Source organism: Spermophilus citellus (assembly GCF_964194105.1).
Source record: "Spermophilus citellus genome assembly, chromosome: 2".
NCBI lineage: Eukaryota > Metazoa > Chordata > Mammalia > Rodentia > Sciuridae > Spermophilus > Spermophilus citellus.
In genome coordinates, this window is record NC_138183.1 from 10,294,794 (window position 1) to 10,311,615 (window position 16,822).

The window sequence follows — 16,822 nt, forward strand, 5'->3', positions numbered from 1 at the left end:
GACCTTAATTTTGAATTATTTATATTAGGTAAAGTTAACAGAGATATGAAAAGGTGCTCAACAGCACTAATCATCAGGGAATGCAAATTAAAACCATAATAAGGTATTATTTATTACCTGTAATGGCTATTATCAAAAAGAAGAGAGGGATCTTGGGTTGTGGCTCAGTGGTAGAGCACTTGCCTAGCACATGTGAGACGCTGGGTTCGATCCTCAGCACCACATAAAAATAAACGTATTATGTCCAACTACAACTAAAAAAAAAAAATCTGGTGCTATGAATAGAAACATAGTGTGCATACACACACACACAAACACACACACACTTTTTTTTTGAATTTTTTTTTCATTTTTTTTAATTGTTGGTTGTTCAAAACATTACATAGTTCTTGACATATCATATTTCACATTTTGATTCAAGTGGGTTATGAACTCCCATTTTTACCCCGTATACAGATTGCAGAATCACATCAGTTACACTTCCATTGATTTACATATTGCCATACTAGTGTCTGTTGTATTCTGCTGCCTTTCCTATCCTCTGCTATCCTCCCTCCCCTCCCCTCCCCTCCCCTCTTCTCTCTCTACCCCCTCTACTGTAGTTCATTTCTCCCCCTTGTATTATTTTTCCCTTTCCCCTCACTTCCTCTTCTATGTAATTTTGTATAACCATGAGGGTCTCCTTCCATTTCCATGTAATTTCTCTTCCCTCTCGCTTTCCCTCCCACCTCTCATCCCTGTTTAATGTTAATCTTCTTCTCATGCTCTTCGTCCCTACTCTGTTCTTAGTTACTCTCCTTATATCAAAGAAGACATTTGGCATTTGTTTTTTAAGGATTGGCTAGCTTCACTTAGCATAATCTGCTCTAATGCCATCCATTCCCCTCCAAATTCTATGATTTTGTCATTTTTTAATGCAGAGTAATACTCCATTGTGTATAGATGCCACATTTTTTTTATCCATTCATCTATTGAAGGGCATCTAGGTTGGTTCCACAGTCTTGCTATTGTGAATTGTGCTGCTATGAACATCGATGTAGCAGTGTCCCTGTAGCATGCTCTTTTTAGGTCTTTAGGGAATAGACCGAGAAGGGGAATAGCTGGGTTAAATGGTGGTTCCATTCCCAGCTTTCCAAGAAATCTCCATACTGCTTTCCAAATTGGCTGCACCAATTTGCAGTCCCACCAACAATGAGCAAGTGTACGCTTTTCCCCACATCCTCGCCAGCACTTGTTGTTGTTTGACTTCCTAATGGCTGCCAGTCTTACTGGAGTGAGATGGTATCTTAGGGTGGTTTTGATTTGCATTTCTCTGACTGCTAGCGATGCTGAACATTTTTTCATGTGCTTGTTGATTGATAGTATGTCCTCCTCTGAGAATTGTCTGTTCAGGTCCTTGGCCCATTTGTTGATTGGGTTATTTGTTATCTTATTGTCTAATTTTTTGAGTTCTTTGTATACTCTGGATATTAGGGCTCTATCTGAAGTGTGAGGAGTAAAGATTTGTTCCCAGGACGTAGGCTCCCTATTTACCTCTCTTATTGTTTCTTTTGCTGAGAGAAAACTTTTTAGTTTGAGTAAGTCCCATTTGTTGATTCTAGTTATTAACTCTTGTGCTATGGGTGTCCTATTGAGGAATTTGGGGCCCGACGCCACAGTATGTAGATCGTAGCCAACTTTTTCTTCTGTCAGACGCTGTGTCTCTGATTTGATATCAAGCTCCTTGATCCATTTTGAGTTAACTTTTGTGCATGGCGAAAGAAAGGAATTCAGTTTCATTTTGATGCATATGGATTTCCAGTTTTCCCAGCACCATTTGTTGAAGATGCTATCCTTCCTCCATTGCAAGCTTTTAGCCCCTTTATCAAATATAAGATAGTTGTAGTTTTGTGGATTGGTTTCTGTGTCCTCTATTCTGTACCATTGGTCCACCCACCTGTTTTGGTACCAGTACCATGCTGTTTTTGTTACTATTGCTCTGTAGTATAGTTTGAAGTCTGGTATTGCTATACCGCCTGATTCACACTTCCTGCTTAGCATTGTTTTTGCTATTCTGGGTCTTTTGTTTTTCCATATGAATTTCATGATTGCTTTATCTATTTCTACAAGAAATGCCGTTGGGATTTTGATTGGCATTGCATTAAACCTATAGAGAACTTTTGGTAATATCGCCATTTTGATGATGTTAGTTCTGCCTATCCATGAACAGGGTATATTTTTACATCTTCTAAGATCTTCTTCTATTTCTCTCTTTAGGGTTCTGTAGTTTTCATTGTATAAGTCTTTCACCTCTTTTGTTAGGTTGATTCCCAAGTATTTTATTTTTTTTGAGGATATTGTGAATGGAGTGTTTTTCCTCATTTCTATTTCAGAGGATTTGTCCCTGATATACAGGAATGCCTTTGATTTATGCGTGTTGATTTTATATCCTGCCACTTTGCTAAATTCATTTATTAGCTCTAATAGTTTCTTTGTAGACCCTTTTGGGTCTGCTAGGTATAGAATTATGTCATCTGCAAATAGTGATAATTTAAGTTCTTCTTCTCCTATTTTTATGCCTTTAATTTCTTTCGTCTGTCTAATTGCTCTGGCCAGTGTTTTGAGAACTATGTTGAACAGAAGTGGTGATAGAGGGCATCCCTGTCTTGTTCCAGATTTTTGAGGGAATGCCTTCAATTTTTCTCCATTCAGAATGATGCTAGCCTGAGGCTTAGCATAGATTGCTTTTACAATGTTGAGGTATGTTCCTGTTATCCCTAATTTTTCTAGAGTTTTGAACATAAAGGGATGCTGTACTTTGTCGAATGCTTTTTCTGCATCTATCGAGATGATCATATGGTTCTTAATTTTAAGTCTATTGATGTGGTGAATAACATTTATTGATTTCCGTATATTGAACCAGCCTTGCATCCCAGGGATGAATCCTACTTGATCATGATGCACAATTTTTTTGATATGTTTTTGAATCCGATTCGCCAGAATTTTATTGAGGATTTTTGCGTCTTGGTTCATTAGAGATATTGGTCTGTAGTTTTCTTTCTTTGAAGTGTCTTTGTCTGGTTTAGGAATCAGGTTGATATTGGCCTCGTAGAATGAATTTGGAAGTTCTCCCTCTTTTTCTATTTCCTGAAATAGCTTGAAAAGTATTGGTATTAGTTCCTCTTTAAAGGTTTTGTAAAACTCTGCTGTATACCCATCCGGTCCTGGGCTTTTCTTAGTTGGTAGTCTTTTGATGGTTTCTTCTATTTCTTTAATTGATATTGGTCTGTTTAGGTTGTCTATATCCTCCTGACTCAATCTGGGCAGATCATATGACTTAAGAAATTTATTGATGCCTTCACTATCTTCTATTTTATTGGAGTATAAGGATTCAAAATAATTTCTGATTATCTTCTGTATTTCTGAAGTGTCTGTTGTGATGTTGCCTTTTTCATCCCGTATGCTAGTAATTTGAGTTCTCTCTCTTCTTCTCTTTGTTAGCATGGCTAAGGGTCTGTCGATTTTATTTATTTTTTCAAAGAACCAACTTTTAGTTTTGTCAATTTTTTCAATTGTTTCTTTTGCTTCAATTTCATTAATTTCAGCTCTGATTTTAATTATTTCTTGCCTTCTACTTCTTTTGCTGTTGTTTTGCTCTTCTTTTTCTAGGATTTTGAGATGAAGTATGAGATCATTTATTTGTTGGTTTTTTTCTTTTTTTAAGGAATGAACTCCAAGCAATGAATTTTCCTCTTAGAACTGCTTTCAATGTGTCCCATAGATTCCGATATGTTGTGTCTGTGTTTTCATTTATCTCTAAGAATTTTTTAATTTCCTCCTTGATGTCTTCTATAACCCATTGATCATTCAGTAACGTATTGTTCATTCTCCAAGTGATGCATGATTTTTCCGTCCTTCTTTTATCGTTCATTTTCAGTTTCATTCCATTATGATCAGATAAGATGCATGGTATTATCTCTACTCCTTTATATTGTCTAAGAGTTGCCCTGTGACATAATATATGATCTGTTTTTGAGAAGGATCCATGTGCTGCTGAGAAAAAAGTGTAACTGCTTGATGTTGGGTGGTATATTCTATATATGTCAATTATGTCTAGGTTATTAATTGTGTTATTGAGTTCTATAGTTTCCTTATTCAACTTTGTTTGGAAGATCTTTCCAGTGGTGAGAGAGGTGTGTTGAAGTCTCCCATGATTATTGTATGGTGGTCTATTAGACTCTTGAACTGGAGAAGAGTTTGCTTGATGAACATAGCTGCACCATTGTTTGGGGCATATATATTTATGACTGTTATGTCTTGTTGGTGTATGGTTCCCTTGAGCAGTATGTAGTGTCCCTCTTTATCCCTTTTGATTAACTTTGGCTTGAAATCTATTTTATTTGATATGAGTATGGACACTCCTGCTTGTTTCCAAAGTCCATATGAGTGATATGATTTTTCCCAACCTTTCACCTTCAGTCTATGTATATCTTTTCCTATCAAATGCGTCTCCTGTAGGCAGCATATTGTTGGGTCTTGTTTTGTGATCCATTCTACTAGCCTGTGTCTCTTAATTGGTGAGTTTAAGCCATTAACATTTAGGGTTATTATTGAGATATGGTTTGTTCTTCCAGCCATATTTGTTTATTTATGTTACTAAACATGATTTGTTTTCCTCTTTGATTATTTTCCCCCCTTTACTGTCCTACCTCCCACTGTTGGTTTTCATTGTTGTTTTCCATTTCCTCTTCCTGAAATGTTTTGCTGAGGATTTTTTGAAGAGATGGTTTTCTAGCTGCAAATTCTTTTAACTTTTGTTTATCATGGAAGGTTTTAATTTCATCTTCCATCCTGAAGCTTAATTTCACTGGATACACGATTCTTGGTTGGAACCTATTTTCTTTCAGTGTTTGAAATATGTTATTCCAGGATCTTCTAGCTTTCAGAGTCTGTGTTGAAAGATCAGCTGTTATCCTGATTGGTTTACCCCTAAATGTAATCTGCTTCCTTTCTCTTGTAGCTTTTAAAATTCTCTCCTTATTCTGTATGCTGGGCATCTTCATTATAATGTGTCTAGGTGTGGATCTCTTATGATTTTGCACATTCGGCGTCCTGTAGGCTTCTAGGATTTGGGATTCTGTCTCATTCTTCAAGTCTGGGAAGTTTTCTCGTATTATTTCATTGAATAGATTGCTCATTCCTTTGGTTTGGACCTCTATACCTTCCTGTATCCCAATGACTCTTAAGTTTGGTCTCTTTATGTTGTCCCATATTTCTTGAATGTTCTGCTCATGGTTCCTTAACAGTCTTGCTGAGCTGTCTATGTTCTTTTCAAGTTGAAATACTTTGTCTTCATTGTCTGATGTTCTATCTTCTAAGTGTTCTACTCTGCTGGTAGTATTCTCAATTGAGTTTTTAAGTTGGTTTATTGCTTCCTGCATTTCTAGGATTTCTGTTTGTTTTTTATTACCTCTATCTCCCTGTATAGTTGATCTTTTGCTTCTTGGATTTGTTTATGTAATTTATTGTCGAAGTGATCTTTCATTGTCTGATTTTGCTGTCTAATGTCTTCCTTGAGACTCCAGATCATCTGAAGCGTGTATATCCTGAATTCTTTATGTAACATTCCATCTGCTGCAGCTATTACCTCTTCTAAAGTTGAGTTGACCTGCATTGCTTGTAGTCCTTTCTTTCCTTGTCGTTTCATACTGCTCGCGTTTCTTTCTGCTTGGTGAAACTTTTGTGTTTTTGAAATTTTCCCCCTATATGTTTATATTAGTCTTGTATAGTTGAAAAGTCTCCCTTGCAGGGCGGGCAGCGGCTGTGCTCCTCCTCCAGTTGGTGTGACTTGTCTACCACGCCCACGGACCCCTGGGGCTGTTCTGCCGGTCGGTCGCAGGTCTGCCTACCTTGCGGGCACGGGCAGCGGCTCTGATCTGCCCTTACACCAATTGGGGTGACGTGTCTACCATGCCAGGGGGTCGCTGGGCCTGTTCCGGGTGCGGGAGGCGGCTCTGCTCTGCCCCTACTCCAATTGGGGTGACGTGACTACCACGCTGATGGGCCTCTGGGCCTCTCCCGGGCGTGGGTGGCGGCTCTCCTCTGCCCCTACTCCAATTGGTGTGATGTGTCTACCACGCCGGCAGGCCACTGGGCCCGTTCCGTCGATTGGCCGGTGGTCTGCCTACCTTGCGGGCTCCGGCGACAGCTCTGCTCAGCCCCTACCGCAGTTGGGGTGAAGTGATACCACGCCGGCAGGTCGCTGGGGCTGTTCCGGACGCGGGCTGCAACTCTGCTCTGCCCCTCTGGCCCCCACAGCACTCAACAGGATACTATTTTTTTTTTTAAAGAAAAGAGATACGTATTGGTGATGGTATGGAAAATATCGAACTTATGCAGACCATTGGTGAGAATGTAAGTTGGTACAGCTATTATGGAAAACAATGTGGAGATTTCTCAAAAAATTTTAAAATGCTGGTAAAGTGGTAAATGCCTGTAATCCCATCTATTCAGGATGCTGAGGCAGGAGGATCACAGGTTTGAGGCCAACTTAATGAGGACCTGTCTTAAAATAAAAAGGGCTGGGGATATAGCTCACTGTTAGAACACCCCCGGGCTCAATCCCCAATACTGCAAAAAAAATAAAAAATAAATAAGAATAGAACTTTAGTGATCCAAGAAAATGAAATTATATATCTCAGCAAAATATGTCAGAGAAATTATACTCTCAACTCAGAGAAATCACACTCTCAGCTCATTGCAGCATTAGTAACAATATCCAATATCACAATATCCAAGGTCTGGAAACAACCTAAGTGTCTAACATGGCTGGCACCTGTGTGTTCACACATACACACACACACACACACGGAATATTTTTCAGCCATAAGAAAGAAGGAAATCCTGTCATTTGTGACAACACCTGTGAACATGGAGGACACCAAGGGAAATAAGCCAAACCCAGAAAGACAAACACCGCATGATTTCACTTCTTTGTAGTGTTTGAAAGTCAAACTCAGAAACAGAGAATAGGAAGGTGATTGCCAGGGTTGAGGGATTGGGGAACCCTGGCTCAAAGTGAAATAAAATTAAAAGGACTTGGGACAAGGCTCAGTGACAAGGCATGTGTGAGGCCCTAGGTTTAGTCGCCAGTACCACCCCCACACATATTCACAAACATACACAAAACCCTAGATATTGATTTTGAAGACTCACTAAATACAACTCTGATTGTGTTATTGTCTTATTTTCGAAATATGTTCTTAGAGGAAACATTGACATCTGTGAAGCAAGTACCTATATGTTGAGTTTTGAGGATTTCATGCTGTGTGCTTACTCATTTTTAAGCATGTAAACTTCTCCTTAACTTAGATTTCTCAAGTAATTGTTTCTGAACTTTTTTCCCCCCAAATAAAACCAACTTGCCTGGGAATACAGACATTTTTTGTCTTTCGGTTGATTGACCTTTGTTTTTCTCTCAGTGCTATCATGTAAAGAGCTATAAGCTATTTCCTTTTTATTTTATTTTTTGAGATTTGGCTGGCATAATTGCACAACCCCTCACCTTTGTTGTTTCCCCAGCCTTCATCCTGGAGATCTCTACCCGTTCACAAGGAAGCCCCTGTTTATCATCGTGGACTCTTCCAACAGTGTCGCCTACAAGGTGAGTTCCACGGGAGTCAGCGCGCACGTTGGACTTTATGGCACCAGCCCCAGGGTACCCACTTCAAACTCGTGCCTTTTGTTTTGCTTTATTTTACTTAATTTTACACGGTTTGTATTTAGTGTTTCTTTTCTTTTGAGGTTGTGCATGCTAGTCAGGATCTGGTGCTATGAATAGAAACAAGAATATGCATGAATGGACACTCAGTGGAAAAAAATAAATCCTCCTGCAGGAAAAAAAAAATCAAGATTTCCAAGATCTCTGATGGGAGGTTTATTTTTGTTATGTAACCCAAAATAATTTTCTTTATACATGAAGAGACCTGTGGATTAATTTTATTTTCTAGTTTTACAACATCTTCCCTTCTTCACATCAGTTCACTGTAGTTTTTGACATTTTGGTCTGTTGTTCTACAGTGATACTCTTTGAACATCAACATATTGTTTTACATCCCTTTAATTTTTTAATAAGATTTTGACAAGGGAAAAGAATGATGACCCTGTATATTGAAATAAGTAATATAACCTAAATATCCTTTTTTTAATACTTTGCTATTGAAATGATGTTTTTTCTGATCATTATGAATAGAATGCCAGCAATGAAAATCTTTAAAGTTGAAAACACGATTTTTAGAGTCCTTTGAATCGTGTTGGATTTTTTTTTTAATATTTATTTTTTACTTTTTGGCGGACACAACATCTTTGTATGTGGTGTGGAGGATCGAATCCAGGCTGCACGCATGCCAGGCGAGCACACTTCCTCTTGAGCCACATCCCCAGCCCCTGGATTTTTTTTTTTTTTTTAGTTGTAATTAGACACAATACCTTCATTTTATTTATTTTTTTATGTGGTGCTGAGGATGGAACCCAGCACCTCGCATATGCTAGGCGAGTGCTCTACCACTGAGTCCTAGCCCCAGCCCCAGCCCCTGGAATGCTGTATTAGTGAAAAATATGCTCTTAAATATACTGGGATGGGCTAGGGGTATGGCTCAGTGGTAGAGCTCTTGCCTAGCATATGTGAGGCACTGGGTTCGATTCTCAGAACTGTATATAAATAAATAAATAAAGGTCTATCAACAAGTAAAATACACACACACACACACACACACACACACACACACACACACACTGGGTACTCAGACTGCCATTTGTGCTGTTTCTGTTGTGGGTATTCATATGTGTAGTTAGGTGGAAAAGCAGACCTTAGTAGGTTTATGTCAGGAGAGCAGTGGAAATGTCTACAGCAGGAGAGTTGACCCCATGTAAATGTTTCCTATTTCATTTTCATGTTTAGTTTCTTTTTTTTTTTCTTGTAACAACAGGCAAAGTATATTCATCTATTTTTTAACATTTTTTATTCTATTAGTTATACATGGTAATAGAATGTATTTTGACATATTATACATATATGAAGTGTAAGTTCTCATTTCCTGGTTGTACATGATGTAGAATTACATTGGTCATGTAATCATATATGCACATAAGATAGTAGTATCTGATTCATTCTACTATCTTTTCTGTTTCCACTTTACCTCTCTTCCCTTCATTCCCCTTTAGTTTCTTTTCTTTTTTTTTTTTAAGTAAACTCTGAAGTATGAGCATTCAACCCACCTTAAAATTTTTAGTGTATTTCCTGGTACCCATTTTGTCAAATTTAATATTGTAACCATTGATTTTTAGGATAGTTATTTACATACTTTGTGTGTATTGTAAGAGGTGGGAGAGGGTAGGAGGCTGCTGAAGGAAAAGGTGTATTGGTTACCTCATTTATACTTACAAAACCAGAAGTGTCCAGGCCACATGTGTCTTCACAGAATTCACAGACAGCATCCTGCCTTTTCAATTAAAAGGAATGAGTTGTTATAGTTTGGTGATATGACAGAATGTGTTGCCCTTGGGCCAGGTCAAGTGTGTTGTTTAACATGATCTAGAATATTTTAGTAACTTTTGACTTCTCTGCATTTGATTGGACATTACTGAATGCCACCTTTTATAATTTCATGAATGCCATATCTTGTATGTGCCTGCTGTTTTCAGAGCATTGCTTGAATGTAAAATGAAGGTCGATTGCTGATTTTTAAAAATATCATTGTGCATAATTAGAAATATTTTTATTTAATTATGCACCATTATTTCATTCTAGATTTCAAAATTCTGTTGCCTAGGGCAACTGTAGAATAATATAAAGGACTTTTTTGTGTTTGGTGTTTGTGATGGCCCATGCAGTGTCATTCCTCTAAAGAGTTAAATCAGCCAGAGCCAACTGATCTTCAGAGCCCAAGTGGGGAGTCCACATGCAGTAGGCAAATCAGTCCAATTTGATCTTTTTAACCATTAGTGTCTCTAAAGCATCCCATTCACATCTGCAGTCCCCTGGGGAACACACGAAGGTATCTGATATTTACTTTTCCCACAAAAATTTGTATAAAGAAATCTTTAAAATGACCACTTTAGAAGTTACTAATGAAAAAGGAGAACTGAGTCCTTGATAAATTGTTTTTTGAGCACCAACTTTGTTTTATATGTTTTACATGTATGTATGTGTGTGTGTGTGTGTGTGTGTATATATATATATATATATATTAAAGAGAAAGAGAATTTTTTTTTAAGGAGAGAGGGGGAGAGAGAGAATATTTTTTAATATTTATTTTTCAGTTTTTGGTGGACACAACATCTTTATTTTATTTTATGTGGTGCTGAGGATCGAACCCAGCGCCCCGTGCATGCCAGGCGAGCACGTTACCGCTTGAGCCACATTCTCCAGCCCGAGAGAGAGCGAATTTTTTTAGTATTTATTTTTTAGTTCTCGGCAGACAAACATCTTTGTTTGTATGCGGTGTTGAGGATCGAACCCGGGCTGCACACATGCCAGGCGAGCGTGCTACCGCTTGAGCCACATCCCTAGCCCTATATATGGATATTTATGGACATGTATGTGTTTGCTAAAGGTTACTTCATTTAAACACAAACATTTTAGGCTTATTTCTTCATTTAAATATTACTTTTTATTTCACTTTTATTTTTATTTTCTAATATTATTTTTTAGTTGTAGATGGACACAGTATATTTATTTTTATGTGGTGCTGAGGATTGAACCAAGTACCTCACCCATGCAGGCAAGTGCTGTACCATTGAGCTAAACCCCAGCCCTACTTTTTATTTTTATGAAAGTAACTCGTGTATATTGTTTAAAGCTGTAGTTCTCAATTCTTTCTATGCATCAGAAACATTTAGAGCCCTTTTCAAACCCAGTTGTACCTAAGCCACAGATCTTGTGATTCAGATTCAATTCACCTGGGATGGGCCTCAGCTATCAGCATTTTCAGGAGGTTGGGGGGTGGGAAAGAGTCTCTCTGTGTTGCCCAGGCTGGCCTTGAACTCCTGTGCTTAAGCAGTCTTTCTGCCTCAGCCCCTGAGTAGCCACCATACCCAGCTAAGGCCAATTTCATTGTGCTGTCACAGTAAGAACTAAGGTGGAAATTTCCTTCAGGTTTGTTGCTAAAAACAGGAGTCACCTACTCTTTTGCCCTGCCCTATTTGTTTCTTCCCGGAGGACACCATTAACATCTTGGTCTTTTTTTCTTTTTTTTTTTTAAATTTTTTAGTTGTAGATGGGTACAGTACCTTTATTTTATTTATTTTTATGTGGTTCCTAGGATCAAACCTGGTGCCTCATAGCGCTAGTCAAGTGCTCTACCACTGAGCTAAAACTTCAGCCCCAACGTTTTGGTCTTTACCTACCATTTTTCTAAGTATTTCACTAATATTGATAGCTCTTGATTCTTCAGTTTTAGGCGTTATGTAGTAGTTTCCTACTATGAAAGAAATGGAACTCTTTGCCCTTTCTGTTCCCAACACACATTTCTACCCTTTGTGTCCTTTTATCCACTTGATAATTTTAATAGATAATTGTATGTATATAATCTCAATTAGCTAATATTTGTTGTTTATATTATAACGACTGTAAATTGCTTTGAACAGCTAAGCAACATCATAAACTATGATTACAGTTCGTTTTCTAGAAACTTTTTCCTTTTCCTGAAACAAATAAATGTCAGTCTTAATGTTTTTTGCATTTATCGATAATTCAACCCCAGTCTCCTCGCTGGCCTGGATTGCTTTCAGGTTGTCCGGATGAGTTTCACTGTCCTAACAAACTGCCTTCGTAGTCTCTGCACTTGTCTCCACACACACTGCACAGCAGTCTCCCCACAATCTCTGTTCTTCTTTTAGTGTTCTTCATTTCTCTTCTGTTTAGATTCTCTGTTCTCAGATCCCATGTCTCCCTCTTTCTTGGTTCACTGTCTTATTTTGGGACAGCATCCCCTGTAGTAGCTGCAGCTTCCTGAGGAGGGTTAGTGTGAGGTAAAGTATTCAAGGTCATGCATCTGTGCAGATGGCTTCAGTTTATCCTCAAACCAGAACCATAGTTTTAGTGTAAGTCAGAAATTATTTCCTGCCTGAATTTTCAGTACTTTCTAGCCTCCAATATTCTTTTTTTTAATTTAATTTTTTTTTAGACATTGATGGACTTTATTTTGTTCATTTATTTATATGCAGTGCCTCACACAGCTAGGCAAGTGCGCTACCACTGAGCCACAACCACAGCTCCTAGCCTCTGATATTCTTGAGAAGTATGAAGTATACAGAGGGAATTTTATTCATATGTTGGATCTTCTATTCCAGTCCTCTGGTTTTCTTATTTTTTATTTTTTATATTCTTTTTTGCTGTTTGAGAAAATTTTGGGCTTTAGGAAATTTCTTTATCATACCTTCTATTCCTTTTTAAAAGATTTTTCACTTCTTTACTAATTTTCTCTCCATATAGATATAGAAATCAATGCATGTACATACATGTAACCTAGAAAAATCAATGTATGTATATATATGTGCATATCTGTGTGTGGGGGGTGGCATACATATGAGTATGTTTATATGTATGTGCTATATGTGTGTATATGTGCTATACATGTGTATTTGGGTGTATATGTAGCACATATGCATGAGGGTGTATATGTATGTGTGTACATGTAACACATACACACGTATATATAAATATATAAATGTATATATTTTTATATATAAATAATTATCTTTCTTTGTCATGATTGAAATATCTTTTTATACCTTTAAGAATGTCAGTAATCATTTTAAAATTATTCTCAGTATTGAGTTGTTTCTGTTCATATTAGAGACTTTCTTCAAAAATATCAAAATCCTCAATTGTCTGCTTGTGTTTAAGTGTGGAGGCCAGCACATTGGTACTCTAAGGGAGTGAGCAGCGCTTATCATTTTGTTGGGTAATCTCTAGTGTTAGTATCATTAGGTTTTTCTTTATTGTCTGGTCATATTTACCAGAGAATACTCAGCTATTGTGCCTACGATGCAAAGGCCTGACTCCCCGCCTATGCTGTGCTTTCCTTGAAGTGTGGGTATGTGCATATGTGTCCTTACAGACATTTTTTTTTTTTACTATTACTAAAAGCTATTCTACTCTTATCATTATAGCTATTTTATTTATCTTAAATTGTTTATTTTAATTAGGTATGTATGACAGCAGAACGCATGATTCATTGTACACAATTGCAGCACAACTTTTCATTTCAGTGGTTGTACAGGACGTAGCGTCACACCATACATGCAGTCATACATGTCGGACATTTATCTTTATGTCCCCAGTGCCTCTCACTTAAAAGATTCTTAATAAGTGTGTGTTGAAGTGAAGGCACTGTTGGCCTTATTTTATACTTGAGAAAACTGTGTATGTAGAGGTAAGGAATCTTGCCTACCACTTCCAGAACCAGTCTTTCTCATTCCAGAGCCCCTGATCTGGGCACACCTGGGAGAAAAGGTGCTCTTCATGCTAGTCTGAGCCTGTATGACAAGAGGAGAGGACTGAGATACTGAGATCTGTTTGACAAACAAGACATATATTTTGGCTCTCAGGTTTCCCTCAGGGAACAGGCAAGTCAATTACCCTTGTCTATAGTAATGGAGTTTAACAGAAATGCCCTCGTAATTCTGGGCAATACCTCTTTTAGTTCTACTTTCTTTTCTTGGAAGAACAGAATCATTTTGAGCATTTAAATACTTACCCCAGCTGAATCTCTGCTAGTGAAAATGACTTAACATGTTTGTTAAGCAGGTATATTTATCAGAACAGCCTCATCCTGAAACATTTGACTGTTGTGTGCAGGTTTCTGTGGTCTGTTAAGATCCAGTGTGCAGGGAGCCCCTGTGCCTGCCAGCCTCACTCTCATTCCGTTTCTTTCTTGCTGCTTTGAAAGACCTCTGTGTTTCTGGTCCTATAGTTACAGTGCATTATGTCTAGGCTTGGTTTAACCTTTTGTGGTTGGTTGGACTTTTTGTGAACTGTTAGATTGGAGTTTTTCATTACTGCTCTAAATTCTAAGCCATTATCTATTCAAATACAAACTACCTAAGCCTCTCTCCAGTCTCTTCCTGGAACTCTGATTAAATATGCATATTAGACATTGACACCATGTTTTCCAAGTCTTTTAACCTTTTCCCATCATTTGTTTTCCTGGTTGAGATTTGTATAACTTTTTTTGATCTAGTTTTAGTTCACAAAATCCCTCTTCAGTTCTAACTCACTATTAAATCCATCTATTGAGTTTTATGTTGTTTATGGTATTTTTCACTTCTAAAAGTTATATGTGAATCCTTTTCAACTATTTCATTGTCCTTTTTATAGCTTCCTATTTTTAATCTTTTCTTTCTTTATTTGAACTTAATAAATATACTCATTATTTATTATTTACCTGATAATTCCTACACCTTCAATCCAATTTTGCTTTTTAGGATTCCCTTTGCTCTTTTTGTGTACCTGTATGCTTGATTATTTTTGACTATGTCTCTTCTCATTATCCTTAGAATTGTTTGTAGGAAGTTCACAGTACCTTAAGATGAAGGTTCATTCATCCAGAGAGGGTTTGCCTCTCCTTGTTCCAAACATGCAGAGGCACTGCCAGTTGTTACATTAGCGTGTTTTGGGGATCACCTAGGTGATAGCTATTTGGGTCACAGCTCTTCAGTAGAACTGGCTTGGACTGAGAGCTCTAAGGAACTAATTTTTTTGAGGAGGAATTTCTTTGCTCAACTCAACATCAAGAAAAATTTCCTTGCAGTGCCATGAGAAGTGGCCATGGGGGAGGGCAGGGGTTTGGTCTTGGCTCATCCTTCCACTGGGGGTGCAGCCCCCAGTCTACTGCATGGTGGGGTTTCTCTTAGAGCCTGTTCTGGGCAGATGCTGAGCTGTGATGTCTGTGTCCTTTTCCAGGTGAGGCAAGTTGCTCCATTGCTTCAGGGCAGCACAGGTCTGGAGCCTGCTCCTTGTCTCAGTGTTCCTTACTGTTTTTCCCTCATCCTTCTGGCCTCTTGTCCTTGGAGCACCCCTGTTCCATTTGTTTTCCATGAACAAACTGATTCTTTTATTTCTGGTGCTGGGCATGGAACCCAGGTCCTGGCACACACTAGGCAAGCTCTCCAACCACTGCACCACACACTAAGCCCTCCTCCGGATTCTCTTCATCTAGTTTCATTACTTTAATTACTATATCTATGCTGGCTGCATCCAAATGTTTTATCTTCAGGCCAAACCTCTCTCTGGTGCTAGAGTCAAATATCATCTACCTACTCTACATCTCCAGTTGGAAACTTGACTAAAGTTTGCAAACTGCCCATGCCCAGGACAGAACCCTAGACCAGTTTCACCTCCGTCGTCCTCCGTTTCAGAAGTGGGTGTCATGCTAGTTTCCCCAGGCCACATCCTTAGTTTTTTGCTTGGGTTGCTACTCCTTCCCATCCACATCCATTTAGGGAAACCCTTTTGTCTCTGACTAAATATCCAGAATTTCATCACTTCCACTTCCCCACTGGGGTTCATGCCACTACTGTCACTCACCTGAATTGTTACATTAGCTTCCCGACTGCTGTCCCTCCTGCCTTGTTCCTTCCAGGTATGCCTGTGAGTCAGGTATGCTCCTCTTCTACTTGAAACTTGTGTGGTTTCTCCTCTCACTCAGAACGAAGACCTTATGTTTTGTGCTCACATATGCTCTCCAATCTCCCTTGCTGGTCTCCTGATTACTCAGTTCTTCTCAGCCACACTGACCTCCTTCCCAGTCCTGAGTATTCCAAGCAGACTTGTTACCCAGGCCCTTTGTATTCTGTTCCTGCTGCCTCAAGTTCTCTGCCAGAGGCACAATGTGGTTCTTCAGGTGTGGAGCAAATGCAGCTTCCTAGTAAGATCTTCCCTCGTTACCCTGTCATAGGTCACGTTCCTTCTCCACACTCCTTATCCCGTTTTTTTTTTCTTAATAATTGCAATAGTTGACATTTATATAGTGACTACTGGTGCAGTAGATTATTCTAGGTACTTTGTGTATACACAACTAGTCCTCACAAAACCAATGTGTAACTTTTATTATCCTCACTTTACTAATAAGAAAATCAGGGCACAGAAAGGTTACATAATTTTACTCAGGGTCACGCATAGAACTGTTTGGTGATCAAGGTGAGATTTAACCACAATCTGACTGTGAAGTCTATGCCACTTATGGTGTGTGCCCGTAGCACTTGTTGACTTTTTTGTGGGGAGAGCTGGGTACTGGGGATTGAACTCAAGGGTGCTCAGCCACTGATCCATATCCCCAGCCCTTTTTTGTATTTTATTTAAAGACAGGGTCTTGCTAAATTGGTGAGGCCCTTGCTAAATTGCAGAGGCTGGTGTCAAGCTTGGGGTTCTCCTGCCTCAGCTTCCCAGGTTGCTGAGATTATATGCCACCATGCCTGGATAGTACTTGTAATCTCTTGGTTTTATGCACCTTATTTATTTTATTTCCTGGGGATCTGCACCTGGACACCTCTCAAAATGTCAGCTCCATTAAGACATGGTTTCTTCTGTTTTGTTTACTATTATATCTCTAGCACCCAGAACAGTGTCTGGCTCATTGATTCAAAGGGTATTTGTTGAATAAAAAGATCTTTATAAAGGACATTATATAGGCTGTAATACATTAATACATTCTAATGTCTCAGATAATTTATTGGGAGGGGAGAATGAACAATGAAGGAAATCTAAGAAGCCCATCACTGTGCGTGAATGGAGAACGGTTATCAAAGTCATCTACTTTTCCCCACTAGAAGGGCTTCCATC

At 38.5% G+C, this 16,822-nt stretch overlaps 1 protein-coding gene across 1 annotated transcript in view; it reads left to right on the forward strand.

The window, feature by feature from the left end:
- Window positions 1–16,822, forward strand: part of SCAI (suppressor of cancer cell invasion) — a 157,201-nt gene that overhangs the window by 116,739 nt on the left and 23,640 nt on the right. The window contains exon 14 of the mRNA XM_081281926.1: window positions 7,561–7,642. Within this exon, the coding sequence (XP_081138052.1) occupies window positions 7,561–7,642 (82 nt within the window). The remainder of the gene's footprint in view (window positions 1–7,560; window positions 7,643–16,822) is intronic.